Source organism: Vicugna pacos, chromosome 11 (genome assembly GCF_048564905.1).
Source record: "Vicugna pacos chromosome 11, VicPac4, whole genome shotgun sequence".
Classification (NCBI taxonomy): Eukaryota; Metazoa; Chordata; class Mammalia; order Artiodactyla; family Camelidae; genus Vicugna; species Vicugna pacos.
In genome coordinates, this window is record NC_132997.1 from 76,392,499 (window position 1) to 76,420,080 (window position 27,582).

Below are 27,582 nucleotides of genomic sequence, written 5' to 3' on the forward strand. Positions count from 1 at the left end.
GACAGATTTTCTCTTTGGACTATAATGTTCTTCAGATCTGGGCGGGTAGAGATGAGACAGATATTTTGATGTGGAGACATCCCTCCTCCTAGCTGAGAACGCAGCACCAACCTGAAAATAGTCATCCCAGAAAAACAGACTCCTGAAAAGCAGAGGCAGCTACAGTTTTCCTCCATCAACTGCTTGTCTGCTTCTAACTTCTACATTACCCAATTGAATCAATTATTTTTGAATATGTTTCTGATTATTAGAATTGTATTTATATCACAAATTTATTTGGCTTAAAAATTATTCACTTTATCAACTTTCACCTGCTCTCTCAGCTGCAAGCAGCTGTTGTAGAAAGAACAGGGAATGTTGGAGAACAACTGTAGCCTGTTACACGGGTTCTCTCTCTGCATCAGAATCAGCTGTAAGGCTGTCCCTTCCAGACAAAAACAGACTGCAGGGCCTTGGCCCCAGATTTTCTGACTTAGCAGGTATGGGCTGGGGCCCCGATATTTTTGTTTCTGACACATCCCCAGGTGATGAACTTGATGATGCTTGTCTAGAGACCCCACTATCATCACACTATCATTTTGATATAAACTTCATGATCTTGGAATTGTACCCCTTTAATTTCACGTAACGATTTCCAGTGGAGGCAAGGTTCATGCTTTCCCAGAGGATGGGAAGGGAAAGGGAGGAGCGAGTATAATTTTAAAAAGTATATTTTATATTAAATATTTTTTTGGAGGGGAGAGAACCTGTTGCATTCTTAGTGCAAACTAAAGAAAGTAAAGTTCAACAAAATCTTCTTGCCCTGGGTTCAAGTGAGTTTTTGGCCACCAGAAATCTACCACCTTCTCAGTACATAGTGACTCCCTAAGTTTCCTCCTCCCCACTCCCCATAGGACCAGCCATCAGCTCAGCCCTCAACAGTGAGCTTTCTACTACCGGGGCTCTGACAAGTCAGCTCTGAGAGGATTCAAGACAGCTGCTGAGACATGATTCCTAAGAGAACCTGGCTTCCTGCTTCAGCCTCTTCCCTATTCTTGGGGTCCCTGACTACTGAAGGTTCATGAACAGAGGTTCTATCTTGACCCTCAGTGATCGGAAAAGCCCAGGGAGTAGAGACAGAAGCCTCTTGCTGGAGGTTTCTGCTACGTTATCAATATCCAGTGTCCATGGCAAACTCCTGCTTATGGGGTATGGGCAGGCAGGTTACAGAGAGCACATATCAGAGGAACCATCTGTGTTCAGGCCGGCATCTGTCCTCATCTTTGCTATGTGAGGCATACCTCCTGCTACTACAGAAAAAACCTTAACATTTATAAACCAGGCATTTCCAAATGCTCTAGGTGCATTATTTTATTTAATATTTACATCAAAATCACAATGCAAGTCATGTTATTCTTAAAGTACACGTGAGGAAACTGAAGCATGGAGAGGTTAAATAATTAGCCTGAAGGCATGTAAATGGTGAACTGGTAAGCAAGCCAGGTTTCAACCCAGTGTTCCCTGAGGGCCCACAGTCTTAACCACTTGATTGCATTATTCCCCTCCTCTGCCCTCATCCACTATGCAAACCACCAGTTTTAAAGGACCACAAGGTGTCCCTACCTCTGTTTGAAAGAATCACAGGATGATGTTAAATGTCAACTTAAGACTTCCCCATTTTTCAGATCTCTACTTGAATGCAAAATAGCATTCCTGTCATGCCCCTGGGGAAAAAACGATAATTTAAAAGGAGAAATGAGCCCAATTCTACTTCAGCTTGCAGCTGTGCCCAGCACCCAGCACTCTTCTTACCCTTGCTGAGAGAGTACCAGGAAGCCCCATTGGTGATGCCATCTGGGAAGTAATCCCCACAGTTCCAACCTTGGTGCATCCATCCATGTGCGTAGGAGTAGACCTTGGCCAGCTGTAGGGAAAGCAGGCGGAAAATGACCCTGAGTGTTCCCAACTCATCTGGCAATGCTCACACTCGAAAGCAGGGTGAGGCCAAGAACCCCACTATGTATAAACAACTGGTTATTTGTTTTAGTTAAAGAAAATACCAGCAGGAGTAGCGAGGTGGGTGTGTGTGTGTGTGTGTGTGTGTGTGGAGTGGACTAGAGTTGGGAGACCTGTAGTCTGATTTTTCCTCTATGTTGGGACTACATTTCTTCAAACGCAAAGTGAGGGGTGACACTTGATAATACATAAGCTCCCCTCTAGGTGTACCATTTTCCAGCTAAGTTTTGTAAAGGAAGTCAGAAAGCAAGTAAGACAGGCCTTCACCATAAGAAGAATTACGTATTAGTGGTGAAAGGCATGTGTGGGAGAGAGAGGAATATATTAAAAAATCTCTATAACTCTCTTTCATTACTATTTTATAATGGTGGACAAAATGAGATTATTGGAGAAGAAAATATAGTAGTATACATGCTTTGCAAAGCAACAATTAGTGTTATCCTCTGTGTAATTCATTAATTGTTGAATTAATCATCAATGTTATTATATTACTTATACATTATTAATAATACTAACTATAAAATAACTAATCTGTTAATTTTATTCTATTGCTGTTTTGAACTATTATGTAAACCTTTTTCATGTGCATGGTCCATTTTTCATTAATATACCCATATTATCATAAAACTATAAATTAGAGCCCTCCAAATTCACATTTAATGTACTAGCTTACCGCCAGCACTGTTAGGCTTCCGGCATATTTCCTGCTTGTCATTAGCTTAAGTTTTTTTTTTTTTTCACATTGTGATAACTGTACTATAGAGGTTTCCTATTTATTTACTTTTTCATGAATTTATGGCTTATCACTCAAAACAAAATATAATATATAGATTGCTTGCGCCTAATGAGCAGGAGGTGTTTTTGATCATTTTCTATGGGCTCATTCCCAATAGGGTCCTATGCTACTGACTCAGTCTGTGTCACTCTCCTGAGCCCCAAGTTCCTCCGGCTGGACAGGCAGCTACTCTGCATACCTTCTGGAAAAGCTTGTCATCAGGCGTAGGGGTATTGGCAGTGCGGCGGAAACCTCGGACCCGGTGTTCAAAGGACTTGTCATATGGGTAATTGGCCACCACTGCCCCTCCGTGGAGATTGGCTGAAAGAACAAAGTTGAAGGAGCGGATCCACTGGATCACAGCCTGGGTCTCGGGTTCCACCTAAGGAGAGATGAGAGCTTACTGGTGAAGCTGTAACTGGAAGTGCCAAATGGGTGTTCTCATGGGTTTGTCAGGATGTGGCCTCAGAGGATGGCATGTCTGACAGGAAGTGGCCTTAGAGGATGGCATGTCTGACAGGAAGGGACCTGACAGGATGGCATGCGTGGCAGGATGGCATGTCTGAATAAAACAAAGAAAGTCCTACCGGATATGAGAAGTACAGATGGGGAAATTTAGATCTTTTGCTTGGTGGTTTTAAAAATTAAGTGAATGGAACCCTTTTTCAAAATGAAATCTCATGGAGAATCCCAATATTCAAAATAGCTAAAAAGAGATCATCTAGGGCAGTGTATGATATGAAATGGTGGATACGTGTCCTGATACATTTGTCCAAACCTATAGAATGTACAACATGAAGAGCAAACTCTGATTAGTAAACTACGGGCTTTAGGTGATACTGATGAGTCAATGTGGGTTCAGCACTGTAATAGATAAATGTACCACTCTGGAGGGAGATGTTGATAATGGGAAGGAGGGAGTATATGGTAACGCTCCATACTTTCCATTCAATTTTGCTGTGAACCTAAAACTGCTAAAAAAAATTAAGTTTATTTAAAAATAGAAAAGGAGAAAGAGCTGTTTGAAGAGGGGTAGCATGATTGGAGAGCTCAGAGCCCCAGCTTGGCCTCTCCCTGGCAACAAAGAAGGGATTCTCCAATTCACCCACTACTCCAGTGGCTTCTGGAGTTCCACTACAGAAATTTAGAGCTCTAGTAAATATATTTGAAAACTGCTGGTTTACAGCAATGATTTTCAACCTCCTCCTTCTCCCAATACATCTGCCATAATGCTGACATGTAGAACACTCTCCTGTGGTCATATCCAAATTTCATGAATTACACGTAGTATAATATGGGCCAGTCTTGGTTAAGTAGTGAGAGTCCACCCTTTCTATTACAGATTATATTGCTAGTAAGTGACAGTATTCTAAATAAAGCCTTGAATCTACTCAACTTGTAGTATATGTAAATATTTTATAGTCTTCACTGTTTTTCTTCCCCTCAGAATAGATGTGCTTAGAGGTTATGTGTTAATGTCTCCTCTTGGACCAAGAGTCAGCTGTGAAGGCCCCCATCTCTTCCATCCCAAGGGACACCTAATGAATAATGTTGAGTCTTACCCAATCAGAATGGATATAATCCCAAAGGCACCAGTCCCGCTCTGCAACCAGGGCTCAGGTGCTTTGAAACAGTCCTTTCTCCATGTCCTAAGCCTCTATCCATGAGAAGGGGGCCAGGATCTCACTGTTCCTCTCCCTTAAGGCTGTCCCATGAGGGGCAAAAGAGAATTCTCATTGTCCTTTTTCCTTCTAAGATGCAGACAGAGGAGCCAGCGGGAGTCTAATTATTATTGCCTCAATTGCCCTATTTTACTTAGACAAGTTTAATAGATCAGAACATCCTCTGGCTGGATATGCCAACAAGTACAAAGTTACTTTTGATTTATTATTTACTTGAGCTAAGAGATAGCTGCTATCCAAAATCTAAACATGTTGGCACAACTTTTGCTTCAATTCAGGGAAAAAAACCCTGAGAATATTCCATCTAGAAACTCCCAATATAAAGCCTTACACCTACTTTTTTTTTCTCTCCCCAGTCTCTAAGTTTAGATATTCATAAATCAAATGTTTAGAACGAGCCCACACAGTGTAAGAAACAGGGTAGTGGTGATGTTCCAAGGGTGACAGCAGTCAATCTCAGGAACAGGCCCACCATTAGGAGGAAACCATTCACATTACCAAGGGATGGTATCTCTCCTGGGAGAGAGGCCTGGGAGCAGCAAATGGGATCCCCTGATTGAGAAAGTAAAGGAAATGAGAGTCTCGAAAAGTAGTCTAGGGTCACACAGAAAGGAAGAAGGAAAACTCTAAGGGTGAGATTCCCTGAACCTCTTTCTGTAGCTAATTGTTGATAAGCATACAGTTCATCACATGTAAGAAAGAGTTCTCTACAGAATGCTACAGTTCTCTGTCAGTAGCAGAGTGTGGTAGAAAGAATGGTGGATAAGCAGTGAGAAGGCCTGTTTTTTAAGCTTTTTTTTTTTTTTGGAAGAGGGAGGTAGTTAAGTTTATTTATTTATTTATTTAATGGTGGTACTGGGGATTGAACCCAGGACCTTGTGCATGCTAAGCATACACTCTACCACTGAGCTATACCCTCCCCCTCAGAAGACCTGGGTTTTAATTCTGAGTCCATCAATTACTAGCTGTGTGAGTTTAAATTATTTTATCTGTAAGTACTACCTGTAAAATGGGGGTGGATTACGCTGCTTATGCATTTACCACACAGTGTTATCATGATCAACCGAAATGCCAGCTGGGAAAAAATTTTGTAAAATTACAAAGTGCAAGTGCAACGGTGTGATGCCACTTTCACCTCCCTCACTACTATCACCACTGACATCAAACAGCATGTGCACAGTGAAAGGCTCTAAGCTGGGAATAAAAACAAAAAGGCATAAGGTACGATTCTCACTGCTCTGGGTAGATTAACACAGACTTGAGCTGATGCTTAATTCTTGCTCGTTGAATTGGATGTGAAGATGGCGAGAAGAAATTCCAGATGCCGATTTACCTGCTTCTGCATACAAATTTCACCTCATACCTGACTCTTCCAGTTGTCTGGAAGGGGCAAGTGGTGGTTGGGGCCTCCGTTCTTCTCATTGTAGTAGATGTAGGTATTGAGATCGGGGAAGTTGCGGTTCAGGTCCACTCCATTGGCATTGTTCCTGCCAACCAGGTACCCAAAAGTGTCCTGGCCCTAGTGGGAAAAGGAAGAAATGAAAGATGAAGGTTTCAGACTGAATCCTCTATTTAAAGAACACTATACAGTTCTTCTTACACATTAGCTCAATCTATCAAATGATGTCGCATTTTCTTCTTTAACTCATCCAAAGTTCGAGTGGCATGATTCAAGTTTCCCTGTAGACCATGTGCTGGAGCTAGGGAGTCCAGGAGAAGCCTTAACAAAAGGAGGGTGTTTCAGGATAATGGAAGCCCTTATTTTTTTATAATTTATGTCTGTTTAATCAACATGGTAGAGATATATGCATGAGAAAGTAAAAATTTTTTTCAATGATATATATTTTCAGAATATTTTCCAACATAGGTTATTACAAGATATTGACTATAATTCCCCATGCTATACACAAAATCCTTGACTATTTTCAAGGATGACTATAACCTCACTTAGTATGATATTCTCTAGGTCCACCCATGCCGCTGCAAATGGCAATATCTCATTCTTTTTTATGGCTGAGTAATATATTCTATTGGATATATACACCACATCTTCTTAAACCAATCATCTGTTGATGGGCACTTTCCATATCTCAGCTATTGTAAAGAGTGCTATTGTAAACACTGAGGTGCACATATCTTTTTGAATGAGAGCTTTTGTCTTTTCCAGGTATGTGTAATCCAGGAGTGGGATTGCTGGATCATACTATAGCTCTATTTTCAGTTTTTAAAGGAATCTCCATACTGTTTTCCATAGTGGCTGCACCAATTTACATTCCCACCAACAGTGTGAGAGGGAAGGAACCCCTATTTTTAAAAAATAGCTTTATTGAGATATTACTTACATACTGTAACAGTCACTTAAGTGTACAATTCAATGAATTTTAGTATGCTTACAGAATCATGCAACCACTACCACAATTTAGTTTAAGAATATTTTTGTCACTCTGAAAAGAAACTTCATGCCCATCTACAGCCGCTCCTCATTTTCTCTCCAGCCCTAGGTAATAACTTTTGGTCTCTATAGATTTGCCTTTCCTAGACACTTCAGTAAATGGGGTCGTACATTATGTGCTTGGCTTTTTTCACTGGGCAAAATGTTTTTGAGATCCCTCCATGTTGTAGCATGTAACAGTACTTCATCCCTTTTTATTTCTGAATAATTCCATTATATGGATTTATCCAATTTTGTTTATCTACCTACCAGTTAATAGACTGTGTTAGTTTCCTAGGGCTGCTGTAACAATTTACCACAAACCATGTGGCTTAGAACATCAGAAATGTATTCTCTCACAGTTCCAGAGACTAGAAGTCTGAAATCATGATGTCAGCAGGGTCCTGCCCACTAAAGGCTTTAGAGGAGGAGCCTTCTCTTCTAGCTTGTGGCAGTTGCTGGCAATCCCTGGTGTTTCTGAATTTGTAGATGCATCACTCCCATCTCTACTTCCATCTTCATAGGGACTTCTCTCCTATATGTTGTGTCTCTGAGCACAAATTTCTTTCTTCTTACAAGGGCATCAGTCATATTTGACTTAATCCCCCTAATCCAGCATGACTTCATTTTAACTAGATGGTGTATGCAGAGACCCTATTTCCAAATAAGGTCACATTCCTATGATTCCCATGTTCCAGGCAGACATGAATTGGAGGGGGTGGGAAGATACTATTAAACCCCATACATGGGCACTTAGATTATTTCCACTTTTGGGCAAATGAGGATAATGCTGCCATGAACATTTGTGCACAAGTCTTTGTGTGGACATGTGTTTTTATTTCCCTTGGGTAGATACATAGTAGTAGAACTACTGGCCCATCAGGTAAGTCCATACTTAACTTTTTCAGAAACTGCTATACTGTTTTCCAAGGTGGAAACCACCCCCCCCTTTATTTATTTATTTTTTACTTAGGATCCTTGTTTATCTGTCTTCTGAGCAATATCGACTTCTTGGATCCTGTAACCTCTCTGCTTACACTTCAAATTTCATCATTTATTTGGTCATGTATTCGTTCATCCATTTAATCAATCCACATTTGTTTAAGTCTATCTCTATTCAAAGTCCTCTAGGCAAGACACTAGGGAAAGAGACGGTGAGACATTATGTGAGCTTTCTAGGAATTCATAGTATACACAGGGAGATAAATATATAAATAATTAAAATGTATAAAGTGATGGAATAGAGATAAGTTCACAGGCCGTTGCAAAATTGAAATTCCATTTGATGTCCTGTTTAGCATTGGAGAAAGGGACTAGTGTCCATTGGAGCCTGTGGACTGAGAGGGTGGAACCCAAATTGGTGGCCATTCCTGGAAGTAGGGTGAATAGATGGGTACTGGGCAGCTAGAAACTCACAGTTGTATTACCAATCTCATACTTTTCTAAGAACTCTTTATTGTTCTCAGATTTCTCTATTTTTCATGGCATCCTGCTCTTATTTTGTTCTGAGATCTCATTGAGAATAATTTTTTTTTTACATTCTCTTAGGTTTCCTATGTCAATTCTGTTTCAGTGGAAAACATTTAAGTGATTTTTCTATTTAGAGTCTGATTTTTCACTTCTATGAGATAATGATATTCCTTATGCTTCCAGCAGTTTTCATTACTTGTCCATTTGCATCAACATAACTCATAACTGTCCATATTAACAGCTATGTTAATGTACCTGTCAGTTGATTTACTACTCACACCAGGTCATTAGTTAGGCTGGCAGGTAAGGACGTCTTTAACAGAAAGTTCCCATAAACAAGGTTGGTTTATTAGTTTCCTATTACTGGTGTAACAAATTACCACAGCCTTAGTGGCTCAAACTCACACAAGCTTATGATCTTGCAGTTTGGGAGTCAGAAGACTGAAATAGGTCTCACTGGACTGAAATCAAGGTGTCAGCAGGACTGTGTTCCTTTTGAAGTCTCTAGGGGAATCTGTTTCCTGACTTTTCCAGCTTCTAAATCACTCACATTCCTTGGCTCTGATTTCTGGTCCCTTTTTTCATCTTCAAATCCAGCAGCATAACATCTTCATATCTCTCTTTGACTGTGACCTTCTGCTTTCCTCTGCCACATGTAAAGGATCCTGTGATTGGTTATACTGGGCCCACCCAAATAATCTGGGATATTTTAAGGTCAGTTGATTAATCACCTAATTCTGTCTATAACCTTAATTCCCCCTTGCCATGTAACAGAACATATTCACAGGTTCCAGGGATTAGGACTTAAACATCTTTGGGAGGTACAGTGACACTGTTCTGCCTTACTTACAGGTAGCTTTAAATTATGGTGGCCAGGCAGGACTTCCCTTTGTAGCCAAGAAGACAGGTTTCTGCTCGGTATGGCAGGTAGCTCTGGGAATTTGAGAACCTGATGGGTCCTCTCTTGGGTTCAGGTTCAAGGTTTGCTCCCTTTGAACAAGTACATAGCAGGTGAGCAGAGGTGACTAGCTCCCCAGAGATGGCGCTAGGATTTAGTGGGCTGGCCCTTTCTCCCACGCCACTTCATCTCACAAAAGATGTGGGCAGGTCTAAGGCACTTCTCCAGTTCCCACTGTGATTCAGGGAAGAGCCAATAGAAGGAAAGCAGTCAGAAACTTAAGGAATGTTAGGGTACAGCTCTCTGACTTCCAGGGGGGAACACTGTTCTCTTTCTGTTGTTGAGTTATGTCTAATGTAAGCCAAAGGGTCAAATATGTATTTGGTTCAGCGTCTTGGTTCCTTTCCCCTTCCAGCTTCTACTCACCCCTCAGCCCTATTCTCAAGTAGGTTTAAAACAGGATGGGTGATTTAAGGAGAGATGCTGAGTGGTTCCACTTATATGGGCAGAGTGATCAGATTCATGGAATCAGAGAGTGGAGGATAGTTGCCAGGAGTGGGAAAAGGGAAGTTACTAATTAAGTGACATAAAGTTTTGGTTAAACAGGAAAGATGAGTTCTGGAGATCAGCTGTACAATACTGTGCCTGTAGTCAACAATGCTGTATTGTACACTTAAAATTTTGTGAAGAGGGTAGATCTCCTCTTAGGTGTTCTGACCACAATAAAACAAATTTTTTAAAAAAGTGAAGTAGTGAAGTCTAGTCTTGAATATTAAAAAAAAAATTCAAGACTACCCCCAAATAAGCATATCTTTAAATGGAAAAAAAAAAAAACCTCTTTAATTTATACTCCCCCCACCCCGCAAAAAAACCTCAAACAAATCAAGTTTAAACACAGATTTGGAATGAACATATCCATTGTGTAAGGCAGATGCCTGGCTTCACCCCTCCCCCTCCAAAATTCTAATTCCATAGATTCTGGGGATGGGAGGAGAAGGAGGACCTGGGAATCTTTATTTCAAAAATCTTCACCTATGATTCTGATGCACGACCACAAAAGAATCACTGAATTAAATTAGGCACACTGAGGGGGTGGGGTTAACAGCCCAGTGGTAGAGCAGATGCTTAGTATGCACGAGATCCTGGGTTCTATCACCAGTACCTCCATTAAAAAAATTAAAAATTAAAAAAAAATTTTTAAATAAAGTTAGGCACACTAGTATTTTGAATTTATATTAGGAAACAAAGTAAAAGCCCATAAACTTTTTTTATCTGCCCCTGCAAAATGTAACTCTAAAATAAAGAATTAAGATCACGGGAGAGGAGACTAGAAGTCCACATCACACCCTGATGAAGTTTGTCACAAACTATCCTATCTGTCCTCTGTTCTTCTAAGGGCCCATTCATCTTCCTTAAAAGTAATTCACTCTCCCCTAAGAGATCTGTATCTCCCGCCCCTTCCCCTATTAAGAGGGCACACAAGCTCTCAAATCCCCCCACTTTGGGGGTTGTTCACTTTGTTTTTTTTCCCCTATGATGCCCCTGTCCACATAATATTAAAATTAATACATTTGTATGCCCTTTCTTCTGTTTAAAAAAAAAAGAATTAAAAGGCTGAGTACTATGCTAGTAGAAGAAAAAGCTGTACAGAAATGTAATAAAGTATGAAGAATCTAGAACTACTCTGCAATTCTGAGAAAAAAAGCTTGTTCTATTTTCCTCTCAAATGCAAATAGAAGTGTAGTGTGAGAGGAAGGAAGAATATTTAGGGTTTGAAGCTAAAAGTTCAGGGAAGGGGGGCTGTTTGCAAAAATTCCTTCACCCCTGTTTAGTATTTTCTAGTCGACAAAGTGTTGTCACTGATATTCCCTCACTGACCCTCACAATGAAACAGAGAGGTCAGCTGGAAAGACGTAGAAGGAACTGAAACTCAGCCAGAAAGAACCCACATTCTATTTCTCCGGTTTTTCCCTCTACCACATTGTGGCATTCACAGTGGGGCAGAGAGGACACCTTGTCCCCTGGCTTTTCCTTCTCCCCTAAGGTGGCTCTGCTCTCTGCAGGGCCCCACCTTGGGCTCAGTACCTGGGCAGCGGCCACCTCGTAGCCGTCGGGGTTCATGGACGGCATGATGTGGATGCGCGTGCCCTCCACCAGCCGGACGATGCGCTGGTTCCCGTTCCGGAACTCCTCGCACAGGAACTCGGACAGCTGCAGCAGCAGCTCGCGGCCCAGCACCTCGTTGCCATGCATGTTCCCCACGTACTTGACTTCTGGTTCCACTGCAAGGGGAGAAACACACGCAGGAAGACAAAAAAGATGGGGAAAGCTTGCAAGTGCCATTGATTCCTAACCGTGCATAGGGGCGTTTTCCCTCCTTTTCAGTAATTTATAGAAGAAAGCCTCCCGCTTCCATTAGGTCTTTTCCAATAGTCCTTGAGTCCCCTTGGAACAAACTGCAACTATAAATGCAACAAAAATTCATGCCCGAGATAATAATGTCTACTGCTTATTGAACTCCTACTGTGTACCAGGTATTTACATTATTTCTAATCTTCACAGAAAACCTATAAAGTAGGCATTATTAGGCTCAGAATGAGGGTACTGGGTATGGAAGAAGTTAAGTAATTTGTCTGAGGTCACCTGGCTGATTAATAAAGAGGGGCTGGGGGGTGGGGAGGAAGAGCTCAGTGGTAGAGTGCCTGCTTAGCATGCATGAGGTGCTGGGTTCAATCCTCAACACCTCCAACAAAAATAAAATAAAATAAAATAAAATAAAAAAAACCTTAATTACCACCCCACCCACACCTAAAAAAAGAAAAAAGAAATGAAAGGAATTGCTTAAAAAAAAAAAAAAGAAGGTCAAAGCCCAGGAGGCATTGAGGTAACTTAATGCTTCTCGGAGACAGAACTTTTCAGGATAAGACTGCTCTTTTTTCGAGATGTGCGGGCATAAAGTCCTCCAGGTTATAGCATAACAATTCCTAACTGAATCAGTTGAAAATTTAATTTTCTCGGTACTCAAGAAACTAAAATCTCTCTTTCATATCTGAGAATGCTGTGTCTTGAGGCACAGAGTAGGAAGCAGTCTACATATGTCTTGTTCCTTAATCTTCTCTTTGGCTATGTTAACTGTTCAACTGAAGTGAGAAATGAGGTCACGAAAAGAGCCTCTAGAACCACTTAAAGAAAATCATTCCTGCCCTCTTTTAAAAGAAAGGAGAAAAGCTCTTACCAAGCAGTTTCCCTTACACTCAACACTCTCCTGCCTCCATGACTTTTCTAATTCTTTACCTATTCATCTCCACATTTCCAAGTCCTCCTCACTAGCCTTCTAGGCTCGGTTCAAATGCTCCTTGCTCCATGAAGCCATCTTGGGTCCTCCTTGCTGGGAGTGAACTCGCTGCCAAATTTCCTTTTCATGATACTTACCACTTTCCACTCTTGAGTTTTGCTTAATTCTGCACATGTCCTATTTCCTTGACTGGAGCTGGCCTTTGCAATGTATGTGATTTTTAATTTTCTTTAGGACACAATCCATTGTTATTTATCTTAGTAAATCTACCGCAGTCTCTCCCCAAGGAAAGTCTATAACTCATAAGGATCATGTGGTAGATTTTCTATCACGTGTGTCCTTTAGTCTTAGTGTATTTCTTTAATCTTACTATGTCTTTCTTACTTTTCTGAGTGTTAAGTTAGCCCTTCTTTTAGGGAAGGATGGTGATAGCAGATGGCAGGTAGAATTCAATACCTTTGTTCACTAAAATAAAATTTGGGAAATCTATTTTAATCCCCTCAAATCCCTCTCTTTTATTAAACACACACACACACACACACACACACACACACACACACACACACATATATACATATTTTAACTTCTGTGAAATCCAAAAGTCTGGGAACCACTGCCCTATAGAAACTAGCACAGTGCCTTGCTCTTTAGCAGGTACTCAACATAAAATTCTTTTGTCTCTACTTTTCATATATCCAGAATACAACCACTTCTGCTAACAACTACTACCATCATTTTGGCTCAAGCCCTGACACGTTCATGCCTGGATTATTACAATAAATCTCTGACTTGAACTCCTTGTATCTGCCCAGCCATTCAAGTCTATTCCCCTGAGTCAGTGGTGGCAAACTTTTCCAGATCAGATAGTAAATCCTTTGAGCATTCTGGGCTCTACTGTTTTTGCTGCAGCTACTCTAAAGCTTCCGGTGAAAGCAGACACAGATAATACAAAAACAAATGGGTGTGACTGTGCTTCAATGGAACATCATTTACCGAAACAGGTAGCTGGCCCTTAGGCTATAGTTTTCTGACCCTTGTTCAGAGTGATCTTTAAAAAATTTTAGAGAAAGAAAAATACCATATGATATCACTTATACGTGGAATCTACAAAAAGGAATAAAGAGGACACTAAAGAACTCATCTACAAAACAGAAACAGACTCGCAGACACAGTAAACAATCTTACGGTTACCGGGGAAAAAGAGGTGGGAAGGGATAAATTTGGGAGTTTGAGATTTGCCAATGTTAGCTGCTATATATAAAAATAGATTTTTAAAAACCCCACAAGTTTCTTCTGTATAGCACAGGGAACTATATTCAATATCTTGTAATAACTTTTAACGAGAAAGAATATGAAAGCAAATATGTGTATGTATATGCATGACTGGGGACATTGTGCTGTACACCAGAAATTGATACATTGTAACTGATTGTACTTCAGTTAAAAAAATTTTTTTTAGTTAAAACTGACTATACTTCAATAACAAAAGAATGCCAATTAAAAAAAAATTTTAGTTAGATCACGTCTCTTTTCTGTTTAAAACTCTCCAGTGGTTTCTCACTTCACTGAGGGCAAAAGCCAAAATCTTTGCAAAGGCCTATGAGGCCCTACATGATCTCCTGTCCCGTGTCCCAACCACTCCACTCTGACCTTGGTTTCCCATGGCTCACTTGCTGGAGCCACAGGGGCCTCCCTGCCTCATGGTCACACACGCCAAATAGCACCCTAGAGAAGTTTTTCCTGAAAAGCAACAACGTGCTCCCCTACTCAATCCACAACCCTCCAAGACTCCCTAGCTCTCCCTCCTGGCTTCTTTTTCTCAATAGCACTTATTTTCATCTGATATAATATATATTTATTTAGTTACCCATTTATTGCCAGTCTTACCCCACTAGAATTAAGGCCCTGAGGGCAGGGTCTTTGTTTTATTCTCTGTTGTACATTCAGAGTCCACCAAAGTGCCTGCATCAAGTCGATACTCAGCAACATTTGTGGAATAATTAAGGAATGAATGAAAGGAATGAATGGATGCTATTCATATAAGACTATGAAATGAGAAAAGTAGTTATAGTGTGACTTCATTTTTATTAAAAATGATGTGTGTGAATAAGGGGACATGACTTTACCATGCATAGAAAAAAGTCTGGAAGGATACACATCAATATGTTAACAATGGTCATCTGTGAGTGGTGCAATTATGGGTGAAGTTTTTTTTTTTCTTATCTAATTTCTATTTTTTATTTTTGGTGGGGAGAGGTAATTAGGTTTATTTATTTATTTATTTATTTTCTTAGAGGAGGTACTGGGGATTGAACCCAGGTCCTCATGCATGCTCAGCGCATACTCTTACCACTTGAGCTATACCCTATTCCCTCTAGTTGCTATTTTAATCCAAACATGGATTGCTTTTACAATAAAAACAAACTAACAAAAATAATCCAATGCATAAAATTAATATCCCAGGCCTCAAACTTGCTCCAGGATCCCGTACTGATATCACACTGTCATCCTCCAAAGAGGTATCTCCAAACTCTCCTAAGTTTCCCACAACTAGAAGGGCTAATTGTTTCTCCTGAGACATTGGCTAGGAAAAGACAGAATAGCAAGAGCAAGGGAGAAGGAAGGGCAGTGGGAGGGAAGGCATGGGAATGGGATGAGAGCAGGGAAGAAGACTCACCTTTTACCATTAAGGTCTTTGGGGTTTTTTTGTTTGTTTGTTCGTTTTTGGTGGGGGGAGGTAATTAATTAATTAGTTTATTATTTTTAGAGGAGGTACTGGGGATTGAATCCGGGACCTTGTGCATGCTAAGCATGCACTCTACCACTTGAGCTATACCTCCCCCTTTACCATTAAGGTCTTGAGCAAACAGAACCCAAAAATGAGGGACAGACTGGAGCCTGAACTGGGACTGCAACTCCCCAGAGGCAGGGGCAGTTTGAGGGCCGAGCAAGGAAATTCTTAGCATAGGCTGAGAAGCTGGTGATACTTTATGAGTGAAGGGATCCATGGACCTCCCCAGAAGCCACCCCCATTACTGGATTTGTAAGGGAAGGGTCCTGCCCCACACACTCTAAGACATGCTCAAGGCTTACGGGGCTCGTGGGTTCCAGGGTAGTCGCTGAATTCCAGCACGTAGAGGTGTCTCCCCTTCACGCTGCGGCCGATGCTGTAAACCCGCGTGATGTAGGGGCATTCGTTGTGCACCTTGTACAGCATCCGCACCAGCTCATCGTAGCGGTGGTGGCGAAAGGTCACCGGGGCAACCAACTTGAAGAAAAGGAGGTGGAGGAAGATTGAGAACAGGTGTGGCATCTTGCTGGGCCTTTTCAGAGACTCACTAAAATGGGCCCCACTTCTCCCTCTAACCAGTCAAAATCCAAGGGCCAAGAACCAGCTCTTCCTAGTTTCCCGCCAGTAAACAAACACCAGTGTGACGGCACCTGGGAAGAAAGTTCAGCAATGCCCTCCGCAGCCGGAGATTATTTACGGAGCTCCGGAATAGACATTTATTTCCCCTCCCCCATTTCTTTGCCTCTCCTAATCCACGAAAACCTTTTGAAAGGGTTTTGCACTTCCCCAGATTGGGTAGTTTCACTGATTCTGGGTTACTGATTAACTGGACAGTAAACAGGCTTCAATAAATAGCTGCTTATAACCCTTTGACTCCCAGAGAATTTTGAGAAACTTTGCCTGTCCTTGTTCCCGCAATCACAATGTAGGTAAGGGTAGTAAAACAGAGTACTTTGTCCTTTCCATCCACCCTACACCCTATCTTTCTGAAGCATAGCTCTGTCTTGTCCCTTTTCTCCTCAAAAATCTTTCATCAGATACCACTGAGAAGATGAAGAGACACAGGTTGGGAGAAAACCATTGCCAATCATATATCTGATAATACATCCAGAATAAATCAAGAACTCTTACAATCCAATAATAAAACAAAACCCCCAATTTATAAGTGGGCAAAATATTTGAATACACATTTTGCTAAAGTAGATACATGAATGACTAATAAGCACATTAAAGATGTTCAAGATGATTGGTCATTAAGGAAATGCACCTTAAAACCACAATGAGATATCACATCACATCCACTGGAATGGTTACAATGAAAAAGACACAACAACTAATGTTGGTGAGAATAAGGAGAAACTAGAACCCTCAAACATTGCCAATGAGAACATAAATGATGCAGCCACTTTGGAAAACAGTTTTGCAGTTTCTTAAAAGTTTAAAAATATACTTACTATACAACCTAGCAGTTTCACGCTTAGGTATCTACCCAAGAGAAATGAAAAACAGATGTCCACACAAAAACTAGTATGTGAATGTTCACAGCAGTATTATTTACAAGAAATGAAAAGTGGAAACAATCTAAATGTCCATTAACTGGTGAATGGATAAACAAATATGGCATGTCCATATAATGGAATATCATTTGATGATGAAAAGGAGTGAAGCACTGATACAGTGTACAACGTGGATGAACCTTAAAAATATGCTCTTTTGAAGAAATCACACACAAAAGACCACATATTATATGATTTAATTCATATGAAATGTTTAGAAAAGACAAACATAAAAATAGAAAGGAAATTAGAGGTTGGCTGGGTCTGGGAGTAGAAATGCAGAGTGACTATAAATGGGCACTAGATTTCTTCTTAGGGTGATGGAAGTGTTCTAAAATTAGATTGTGGCACTTGTACAACTCTGTAAATATACTAAAATTCACTGAATTGTAAATGTGAAGCAGATGAATTTATGGTATACAAATTACATCTCAGTAAAGCTACTTTTGAAAAAAGAAATAAAAATACTTAAGCACAGCCTCCCAAAAGTTAACTATAAATCTACCAGACAGCACAACAATTCCTGGGTACCTACCCAACAGAACAAGACTTCTACACAAGACAGTTCATAGCAGAATTATTCATAAGAGCCCAAAAGTGGAAACTACCCATGTGTCCATCAACTGATGGATAAATAAAATGTGGTATATCTATACAATTGAACACTATTCAGCAATAGAAAGAAATAAAATACTAATAAATGCTTCCACATGGATGGACTTCAAAAATACTGTGCTAAGTGAAAGGATTCAACACAGAAAATCTACTTACTTATTGTATGATTCCACTTATATGAAATGTCATGTAAAAAAGTAAACCTAGAGAGACAGGAAGTAAAATAGTGACTACCTAGGACTGGGGGTGGGGATGGAGTTTCACTGTAAAAGGGCACGTGGAATCTTGTTGGATGAGGAGGATGTCCTAAAACTCAGTGATGGTGATGGTTGCACAACTCTGTAAATTGACTAGCAATCATTAAATTATACACTTAAAATGGGTAAATTTTATGGTATGTAAAATATACTTCAATACATTTTTTTAAAACAAAGTTTCAGGGGATCTTCATGCACTGTAGTGTAAAATCTAAATGCCTCAGCCTGGCTGCCAAGTCATTCCTTTGGGGTTCAATTGTGACCTCACTCCAGTATAGCCCCACCACACTGCCTACTATCTTCTGAGCATGTCCTCATCGTCTGCCTTCCTGCTTTTGCTTATGCTGTTTCCCTAGGTAGCTTAACCCAGCTCCAAACCCTGGGTCTTCCTCATGTCCCCCTGCAACTGCTGTTACCATCAGTCTTTGTATCTTCAATCTTATTACTTTGCCTGTTATGCATTTATCACTGTGCTAGGTGTCAGATGTTCAGATAGAGCACAGCCCTGTGGGTGTTCCTGCCCCCAGGATGGTCATTAGCCTCAGCACAGAGCCTGGCACAGGTGCACATGTGCTGAATGAATGAACAAACAGACCCATTACTGACTTTTCCTCTTGCATCCCGCTGCTCTGCCTTCAGCAAACTTTCCTAAGGAAATCCTATGCTTCCATAACCTGTCAGTAAAGACAGCTATTCCCTCTTGGGAACAAACTATAGTCAGGCCAGCCTGGCCCATAGATGGTCCAGAGGGTTGGCCCAAGATAAGTACCAAACTGGCAGCACCACAGAGTAATAACCCCAGGATTTTATACCCACTGCTAAAACACCATAATTTTCTGATGCACTTCTGCCACCCCAGGTTGCAAGGGCAGGCATCAAGAGAGAAGGCCAGAAGGGCATTACCTATGCTGTTACATATTAAGCCCCTGATCTAGGACTGATGAAATAAAATTTATATTTTAAGGCAGGACAAGAAAAAATGAAACAAAATTCTCTCTGTGTGTTTGTTGGACCTCCTCCCTCTCTCCCTACTGCACAGTGTGCATCTGCATTGCACATTAACCAGAGCTCCTCAAAGATGGGCCTGCTTTACCATAAAGATCAATTTTTTTTCTTTCTTCTGATACTAGCAATGAAACTTCTTAAAAGAATAGAGTTCTTCCCAGCTCTGTAGGGGACCATGGTGGCTCACTGCTCGCTGTGCACGTGCTGACTTGCACTATGTCTCCCTGGTGAGCTTTATGTAAAATATCAGTATGTCACTTGGATATATGATCCTTTGTCTTGAAAATGTATATGACAGTGCCTTTGACTTCTAACAGGCAGAGCAGTTCTCAGAGCTTTCTAAGAATCTGCTTTCTGGGGTATAATCCTCAGTTTGGCTTGAATAAAATTCCATTTTTTTCTTCTTAATTTGATAGTGAACTGAATTTTTGTCGACAGGATAATATCTACTATCACTACTGAAGGCTTGGCTTAGTGATCCCCAGATAAGCCCAAATTGTTCCTCTGCAAAAGAATTCCCATTTCTCTGGCAAATGTGCCTACAGTTCTTATGGTGACCTCACTTATGCCAAACAGATGACATCCACTCTCCAGGAGGGGGCTGTATCCTCCCTGCCTGTGAACTTTGGGTTGTCGTAAACAGGGGATAGCAATCAGGGTTGAGATTGGCACTCCTTCCCTGGAATTGCACATAGGGTGCCAGAGTTGATGCCTTGAAGCCAGAGGGCATACAAGCCTCTCAAAGCAACTAGAAGTACAAGGAACTTGAGTGCCAGGGGGATATGATATTTAAAAATTTTTTCCAGCTTCATTGAGATGTTATTGACATAAACATTGTGTATATTTAAGGTATACAACGTGATGATTTAATACATGTATATAGTGCAGAATGATTACTACCACACTAGGGTTAATTAACACCTCCATCAGTTCACGTACTTATCTGTGTGTGTGTGTGTGTGTGTGTGTGTGTGTGTGTGTGTGTGATGAGAAAATATAAAATCTACTCTCTTAGCAATTTTCAAGTATATGATATAGTTTGATAATGCATGTAAGACCTTCTGCCTGGTGCTTGGCAGATAAATATTATTAGCAGTATTAGTAGTAGCAGCAGCAGTGCTAAGCATCTATCTACTCTTGTGCTAAAGACCAGGCTAGGTGATGGGGACACCATTCATTCATTCAACAAATATATACATGCATACATACATGTATGTGAGTGTGTGTGTGCATAAAGCCTCTACTACTAAAGACTAAAGGTTTTACTTTATTATTTTTGATATTGAATAAAACCAACAAAGATCCCTGACTTTGTGGTGCTCACATTCTAGTGAAAAGATAATGAACAATGAAAAAGGCAGTTACTATTCTCAAAGATACAGACAAGAGAACAAGCACAACACTGGGGGAAAAGCGGTGGATGTAGCCACATGGGCCACCAAGCAGGGTCACCTATCCTAATTTTGGAGGGTCAGGGAGGGCTTACTGGAGGATGTGTGGGAGTTGAACCAGATCAGAGAGTCCTGTAGCCTCCTGTGGTAGGTGTAATAGTGGCCCCCCACAGTGTCCACATTCTAATCCCTGGAACCTGTGAATACGTTACGTTACATGGCAAGGGAGAAGGAAGTTTGCGGATGGAATTACAGTTGCTAATCAGCTCATCTTGAGATGGAGGGATTATCCAGGTGGGCCCAGCATAGTCACAAATGTCCTCATAAGTGAGAGAGGAAGGCAGGAGGGTCAGAGTGACGAGATGTGAGAAAAGCTGGGTCATTGCTGGCTTTGAAGATGGAGAAAGAGGCCATGAGCCAAGGAATGCTGGCAGCCTCTAAAACCACAAAAGGCCCCGAGGCACATTCTCCCCGAGAGCCTCTAGGAAAGAATGCAGCCCTGCCAAACCTTGATTTTAGTCCAATGAGACCCATTTTAGACTTGCCATCTCCAGTACTATAACGAATTGGGATTGTGTTAAGCCACTACACTTGTGATATTTTTTACCCACAATAGGAAATGAATAGACTCCGTAATACCTTAAGTCTTGGACAGAGCTGGGGCTCCTGGGGGTCGGGGAAGGCTGGAGCAGAAAGCTCACCTGTCTGATATCCCGCTAGGGTCTTGACTCAAATCTTGGGAAGCCAGCCCTGCAGGACTTTGTTTAGGCAAATGTTTAACCAACCTTCCCAACCCACACCTCCAGCTATCTTAGTTTTAAAAGTTCTTACTATCCTCCAGTAGTAACTCTGAACTTCCGCAGAGCAGTCTCTATGTAATTTAAGCCTGCTTAATAAATTATTAGTTGACTGGACCTATAAATGAACCAAGAGTCCAGCTCAATTCAAATTAGCAATGACTCTCTGACAGATATTTGGGTTTAAATGTTAGGAGAGTGTGTAGGGCAAAGGGAACCTGGCAAAGCGTGGAGTAAGAAAAGTCAGTCCTCAGGACAGATCTTCCAGTTCTTTGCCTGGAATGTTCTTCCCCCAGCTCATCTTATACTTCTGATACTAGCACAATGGTCAACTACATGTGGAGACTTTCTCCCGATACCTCATCTAAAGAGGATTCCCCTGATTACACCTGGTCTTATCCCCTGCTTATTTCAATCAGAATATCTGACTTATCAGTCTGTAATTATCTCATTTACTTATTTAATTGTTTATGGTCCACTGGCTGTCTCTCCTGTTAGAAGATAAACTCATTGAGGGCCAAGACTAACTTATCTTACTTACCATTCACTAAATCCCAGTACAATGTGCTGGATAAATTTTAAAATGAAGGAAGCGATGTACAAACTGAGGTCTGAGATCTGAACAAGAGGTTAACCAGATAAAAACGGTGGAGGAATGTGTGTTTGGGGAGAGTTTTGAGATGAAAGAGTATCGATTTCTCCTTATCACCCTGACCCTGTTGGAGTATGCTAGGCTCTGTTCTTGAATTTCTTCTCTGTACCTGCACTGAACTCCAGATGATCTCATTCACAAATCCACTACAAGCTGATGACTCAGATTACCTGCCTACTTCCATGTATTTCACACTTCCACGAGGATTCCTAATAGGTACCCAAGCTAAGGGCACCCACCCTTCTCCAGTCCCTGGAGCCAGAGCAGAGCTTTACAGATACAAACGGGTGTCCCCAAATGGCACCAGAGGATGATGGGTCAACTGGATAAAGAGAAGCCAGTCCCGTCCCCAGCTTCCCTTTCCACCTTGCCTTGCACTTATTCTTATTTCTTCAAAGCACTTATTGCCACCTGACATATTGTATATTTAATTGTCTGTTTATTGTCTCCTCTCCCTATAAAAATATAAGCACCTTGTGGACAGAGAATTGATCTCTTTTATTTTCTGAGTTGTCTCCAGCAACTAGACTAGAACCTGGCACGGAGAAGTTCTCACTAAATACTTGCAGAGTGAGTGAATGACTGAATCATTAAGTGCTTTTACCCACATGATCCCATTTGAGATTCACCTCAGTCTTTCTTTTTTTTTTTAACATTTTTTATTGATTTATAATCATTTTACAATGTTGTGTCAAATTCCAGTGTTCAGCACAATTTTTCAGTCCACCTCAGTCTTTCTTGAGAGACCACTGTATCCCATTTACATATATGAGGACCCTGAAAATTTAAATGATTTTCTTAGATCATATAACTTATAGTTGGAAAATGTAGAGATTAAATTAACCTTCTGACTCCAAAGCCTGGTGCTTTCCCCAACACTGGGATGCTCTGGCATGTGGGCCTAGCTGCATCATGAAAACTGTCCCCAATCTGACTTCTCATTCTTAAGGGTACCTGAAAAATGATTCTTTTAAAAAATAACCTCATATGCTTATGTAAAAATGAAATACATTTGTTGTACAAACATAGAAAAGTACAAGGATAAACAAATTAAGATATCACCCCTGTACCCCATAGCTAGAAGTAACCACTGGTACCAGCTCGTGACAATCAGTCTTACTGCAATGACTCTTAACATCTGTTCTGGCAAATATCACCAGCATTAACCCAATTTCTTAGGCCAAAACCTAGGACTCATCCACAGTCCCTCTCTTTATCTCATTCTCCATATCAGCAAGTTACAGAGACTGCTTTGAAAATTGGTCTGGAAATTATTTCTCTCTCCTTGACCACTGTCATCTTAGTCCACAAATGACCATATATTTCTTGCTTGGATGGTAACAACAGCCATAAATTTCTTGTTTGATAAGACAGTAGCCTCCTCTAATATTCTCCATCCCACCACCGCCCCCGCTTTTTTTTTTTTTTCGGCCTACTCGTTTGTTCCCTATAAAGTAGCCAGAATGTTTTAAAAACATAAATCAAATTACCTTCTGACTCAAAACATTTCAGTGATTTCCCATCATGCTTAAAATAAAAAATTCTTGCAATGATACAAAAGTCCAGTAAGCAATAGTCACAAAATCCTTTTTATTTCTTGAACCTATCAAGCTTATTTCTACCCCAGAGCCTGTACACTTGCTATTTCCCCTGCCTGGAATGCTCTTTTCTTAAATCTTTGCATGACTTTTCCCTTTGTATCACTTAAGTACACACTCAGATGTCACCACCTTAGGGTCACTGGCCCTGATGTTCCCACCTAAACTAGTCCCTGGCTGCTACCCCCCTTATTGTTCTCTGTTTCTTTACTTGGTTCTTATAATACTTATCATTATCTAAAGGCACACCATATAATTGTTCCTTTTTTGGTCTGTACTCACCACTAAAATGTAAGCTGTATGAAGGCAAGGATTACTGTTTTTTTTTTTTCACCGCTTTGTCCTCAATGCTCCAGATAATGTTGAACACATACGAGTTGCTCACTAAATGTTTATTAAAGAATGGATCGGCAGATAGGATCGGTAAATAATTTTTTTTAAAAAAAGGATCGTAGTCTTTATGCTTGTAAAATTAAAAGTTACTATATTGAATATATCTTACATTTAACAGAAGAAAAAGAAGTTGAAATAAAGTTGAAGGAATCACTTACCTTTAGAAAAATGTCTCTTCGCAAGATGAAATACTAGTTGTCAACTAATGGCTCTAAAGAAAAAAAAAACCAGAAATCATTATGGAATGGTGATTATGTTGCCGTGTTTTTTCAAACACATTTGTAGAGAAGGAAAAAGATCTCAACAGAAATGTAATTCAAACTTAAAAGAAATTTATTTTTCCATGGAATTAGGTTGATGCCTTTCCAAAGTGCATTTATCCAGCCTTTGCAGTAAGTTTCATTTACTTGTCAAAACCTGCCACAAAATCAAAGCTGTCATTGTCTCTTCTAAAAGGTCGTGTGCTCCTCCTGGTGCTCCAAGGCTGTACTGAGCTCTGTGATGCTTTTCTTCTTTTCTTTTCTTTTCTTTTTCTTTCTGAACTCTTCCTTTTTCCACCTCCCTGCTTTTCTGACTTCCTGAAACGCTTTCTCTGTATTCTCTGATTTTTTATTAATGTTCCCTGCCCCCTAACACCCTACATCCTTTAGGATTAGATAGAAAATGCCAAATGATTGGAGCTTTACTTCTCTCTCACATAAATGGAGTCTGGAAGCAAGTGGTTCAAGATCAGTGTTGTGCTCATCAAATGGCCCAGGCTCTTTCTAGCCTGTTGCTCTACTTGTCTCAACATATATTTACCTTATCGTCCAGACAGATGTTCCAGCCTCATTGTCACGGTCACATTCCAGCCACCAGGAAGGAGTGTACCTTCTTTCTTTAAAATCAAACTTCCCACGCTCACACCCTGCTGATGCAAATGGATAAATGGAATGTGCTAGATACATATTCAGCAGTAAAAAAAAAAAAAAACGGAGTACTGATCCATGCTGAGACATGGGTGAACCTTGAAAACATTATGCTAAATGAGAGAAACCAGTCATAAAAAAACACACATTGCATGATTCCATTTATATGTGGTTTGTGCATTCTATCTCAACAAAACTGCTTACAAATATGAAGACAAAAACAAACGTTCCATAGTTTTAAACACGGCTCCGACTTACATCTCCCAGGCTGGAAGGCAGTCACGTGGTCGTGCCCACATACAATGGAAGCTGAAAAATGTAGTCTTAATCTCAGCCAGTCTTGTGTTCAGCTGAAAATCAGAGGGTCTCATATAGCACATGGAACTATATTCAATATCAATATAATGAAAAAGAATCTGAAAAAGAATATAAATATAACCGAATCATTTTCCTGTACATCTAAAACTAACACAACATTGTAAATCAACAATACTTGATTGAAGAAAAACCAGAAATTCTCTTACAATGAGAAGAGAGGGCAGACATTGAAGAACACTGACCATCTCTGACCCACCCTTAGTCAGATCTTAGACCTTGTTGCGTACCCACAGATCACTGGCTGTACTTCTCAGGAGCATGACACAATTTTTGGTAAATTGATCTCTTTCCCAGAGTCTGTGCAGAAATGTGTTGGCTCTGTGTTCTCCTATATTTTAGGTCAAAATTTTCTTCATTTGGCAGTCATTCTTCATAGTTTTGGTTTATAACTTTTCCCCTGTTGAATTGAAGGTGGACATATATTTTTTCATCTTTTGCTCTTTTATTTTGCTTTCAGTTGGTTTCCAGAGTTGGAAGTGAATTCAAAATGCCCTTTCCCCACTAACTTTAAGTGGAATTTGCCAGACGAACTATTTGAATACTCTTGCCTCTAAATGCAGCTTTTCTGGGCTATCCTCCATTTGGGGACTCAAGCTGGACCTCCAAGGTTGGATGTTCATTGCTCTCTCTATAAACAGGTTGCTCCTGCCGAGCAGATAAACTTCCCTCAGAACCCGCCCCCCAGCACACAGTCTGCTCCAGTCACGCCTCACTTTTCCGTAACAGTTTTGTGTAAACTGTAAAGTGCGATGCACATGTCAGTTGTATTTAGAATTTTCCTACTGCCTTGCTAGGACGCCTCCCGCCTTTACCGCATCCTCAGGGCCGTCAGAGGCAGCCTGGTTTCCCCAGAGCAGCTCTCCTTGGGAAATGGCACCACCTGTTGCCCAAGGCGGAAACATGGGAGCCATTCTGAAGTCTCCCTTCTCGCTCACCTTCCGCGTTCCCTCAGCCTTGAAGCCCTCTCCGTTCTCTTTTCTTGCCGATCCTCGCCGCGGATTCCTGCTCCTCTCCCGCACCGCCACGGCCTCGCTCTGCCCTCCTTCACCCCTGCCTGGAGCCGCCCTCCTGCCCGGGACTCCCCGCTCCCGCGGCAGCCGGCGAGGTCTGCCTTCAGCGCAGCCGCGTCACGTCCCGCGCGAGCCCCTCCCTCCCACCCTTCAGACCCTTTATTGGTTTTCCGTTCTCCTCCGTTAAATCCAAACATCTGTTTCCCCGCAACCAGGCCCTCCAGGCCCTGGTGATCCCTGTCTTTCCAGCATCAGATCGCCTTTTTCCCAACACCCTTCCTTCCTTCTGGCCCTGCCAAAAAACGTGCAGTCTTTCAAAGGTCTCTGCATTTTTTTTCTCCTCCAGTTTTTAAAACTTATGGTAAAATACACCAACATGAAAAGAGTTTTTAAACAACTCTTCTTCTTCCATTTGGAAGCTAACCGACTCCTATTTGTATTTCAAAATCAAGCGCAAGCGTCATTTTCTCTAAAACTTTCCTACCACTTACCCCTGGTCTAATTGCAGTTGTCTGTCTCTTGTGTTTCCACAGAGAAAGTTCTGTGCATACTTCTCTACAAACACAGCATTATGTTGTAATTTTGGGTTTTTCCATGATTAAAGCATAAGGCCCTGAAGACGAGGGACAACATCTTATTTGTTTCTGGATTCCCAGTCCTTCGCCTGTACTTGACATATAACAGGTGTTAAACACATGATAAAGAGCAGTAACAAAAAATGAACTGTCTCCTCTGTGCTTACATTTTGTTGACTTTTCAACAGGGCTGGAAATGACTAACTGGAATTCCAGAAACCCAGGCTCTTCCACATGCCCTCATTAACCCTGCTTCCAATGGGGTAATCACTGGTTCAGTGACATGTTGATTCAGGCTGCCCTCTAGCCCGGGGGAAAGCATGCATGGCATGGACTCTGAATCCATTCTGTGTACCAGGGTTGCCTAATTTGTCAATAGCTTGTACCTGTGTAATCCTCCTTACTGGGAGTAAAGCCGTTCTTTTTGAGTTTGAAAAAAACTAATGTAATATGTGTTTACGATATGACATCATATTAGGTATGACGGTTTCAGAGTATTAGGCAGAAGGTTAGCTGGAAAAGAGGAGCCTGACTCTTAAGTGATCTGGTCATCTGGGAGGAAGGAACTAACATGTATCAGACTTTGAGCAGCCTCTTAACTGGACCAGTAACAGACTATGGGTCCAAATGTAGAAAGGGGTGACTATGTTTCACTGATTCTAAAGTGCTCTTTATTTCATATTTTAGTCCCTAAATGTATCTTAAAACAGATGGCATCTTAGATTCAGAGGACTATAATATAATACTAAGAAATGTAAGGGAAATCCAACATATCACTACTATACCAGAGAAATATAATAACAAATGTTAATTGATATAATAGTAACTAAACCTGGAATATTACACATTAAGACAGGAAAGAGTGGAAAAAAGCAATGACTAGCTTACAAAGAATGTCTAAAAACTTAAATTTGCATTAACTATGGTAGAATTTTCAATGACTTGATAATCAAAACCATCATTTATGAGCGCCTCCTAATTGCCAGGGAAAATACATATATTATCATTAGTCCTCAATCTCCTAACCTGAAAGGTAGGTGTTACTAATTCCATTTTTTAGATGAAGAGCAGAGAAAGTCTAGACCTGCCTAAGGTCACACAGCTAGAAAA

General features: G+C 40.8%; 1 protein-coding gene across 6 annotated transcripts in view; it reads right to left on the minus strand.

Annotated features, from left to right (window-relative positions):
• The window catches only part of CPN1 (carboxypeptidase N subunit 1), a 33,625-nt gene extending 7,658 nt beyond the window's left edge, over positions 1 to 25,967 (minus strand). Inside the window, exons 1-10 of one of the 6 annotated variants that reach the window (XM_072972347.1) lie at positions 25,823 to 25,967; positions 24,768 to 24,925; positions 24,403 to 24,508; positions 23,760 to 23,812; positions 23,491 to 23,592; positions 15,640 to 15,814; positions 11,337 to 11,533; positions 5,816 to 5,971; positions 2,970 to 3,152; positions 1,792 to 1,903 (exon numbers count right to left, since the gene is read on the minus strand). In XM_072972347.1, the coding sequence (XP_072828448.1) occupies positions 1,792 to 1,903; positions 2,970 to 3,152; positions 5,816 to 5,971; positions 11,337 to 11,533; positions 15,640 to 15,763 (772 nt within the window). In that variant the 5' untranslated portion in view covers positions 15,764 to 15,814; positions 23,491 to 23,592; positions 23,760 to 23,812; ... (1 more) ...; positions 24,768 to 24,925; positions 25,823 to 25,967. Of the gene's footprint in view, positions 1 to 1,791; positions 1,904 to 2,969; positions 3,153 to 5,815; positions 5,972 to 11,336; positions 11,534 to 15,639; positions 15,860 to 23,490; positions 23,593 to 23,759; positions 23,813 to 24,402; positions 24,512 to 24,767; positions 24,926 to 25,114; positions 25,285 to 25,822 lie in introns of those variants that run through there. The other 5 variants (XM_072972345.1, XM_072972344.1, XM_072972346.1 and 2 more) reach the window with 5 other exon arrangements.
• Between the last annotated feature and the right edge of the window lie 1,615 nt (positions 25,968 to 27,582).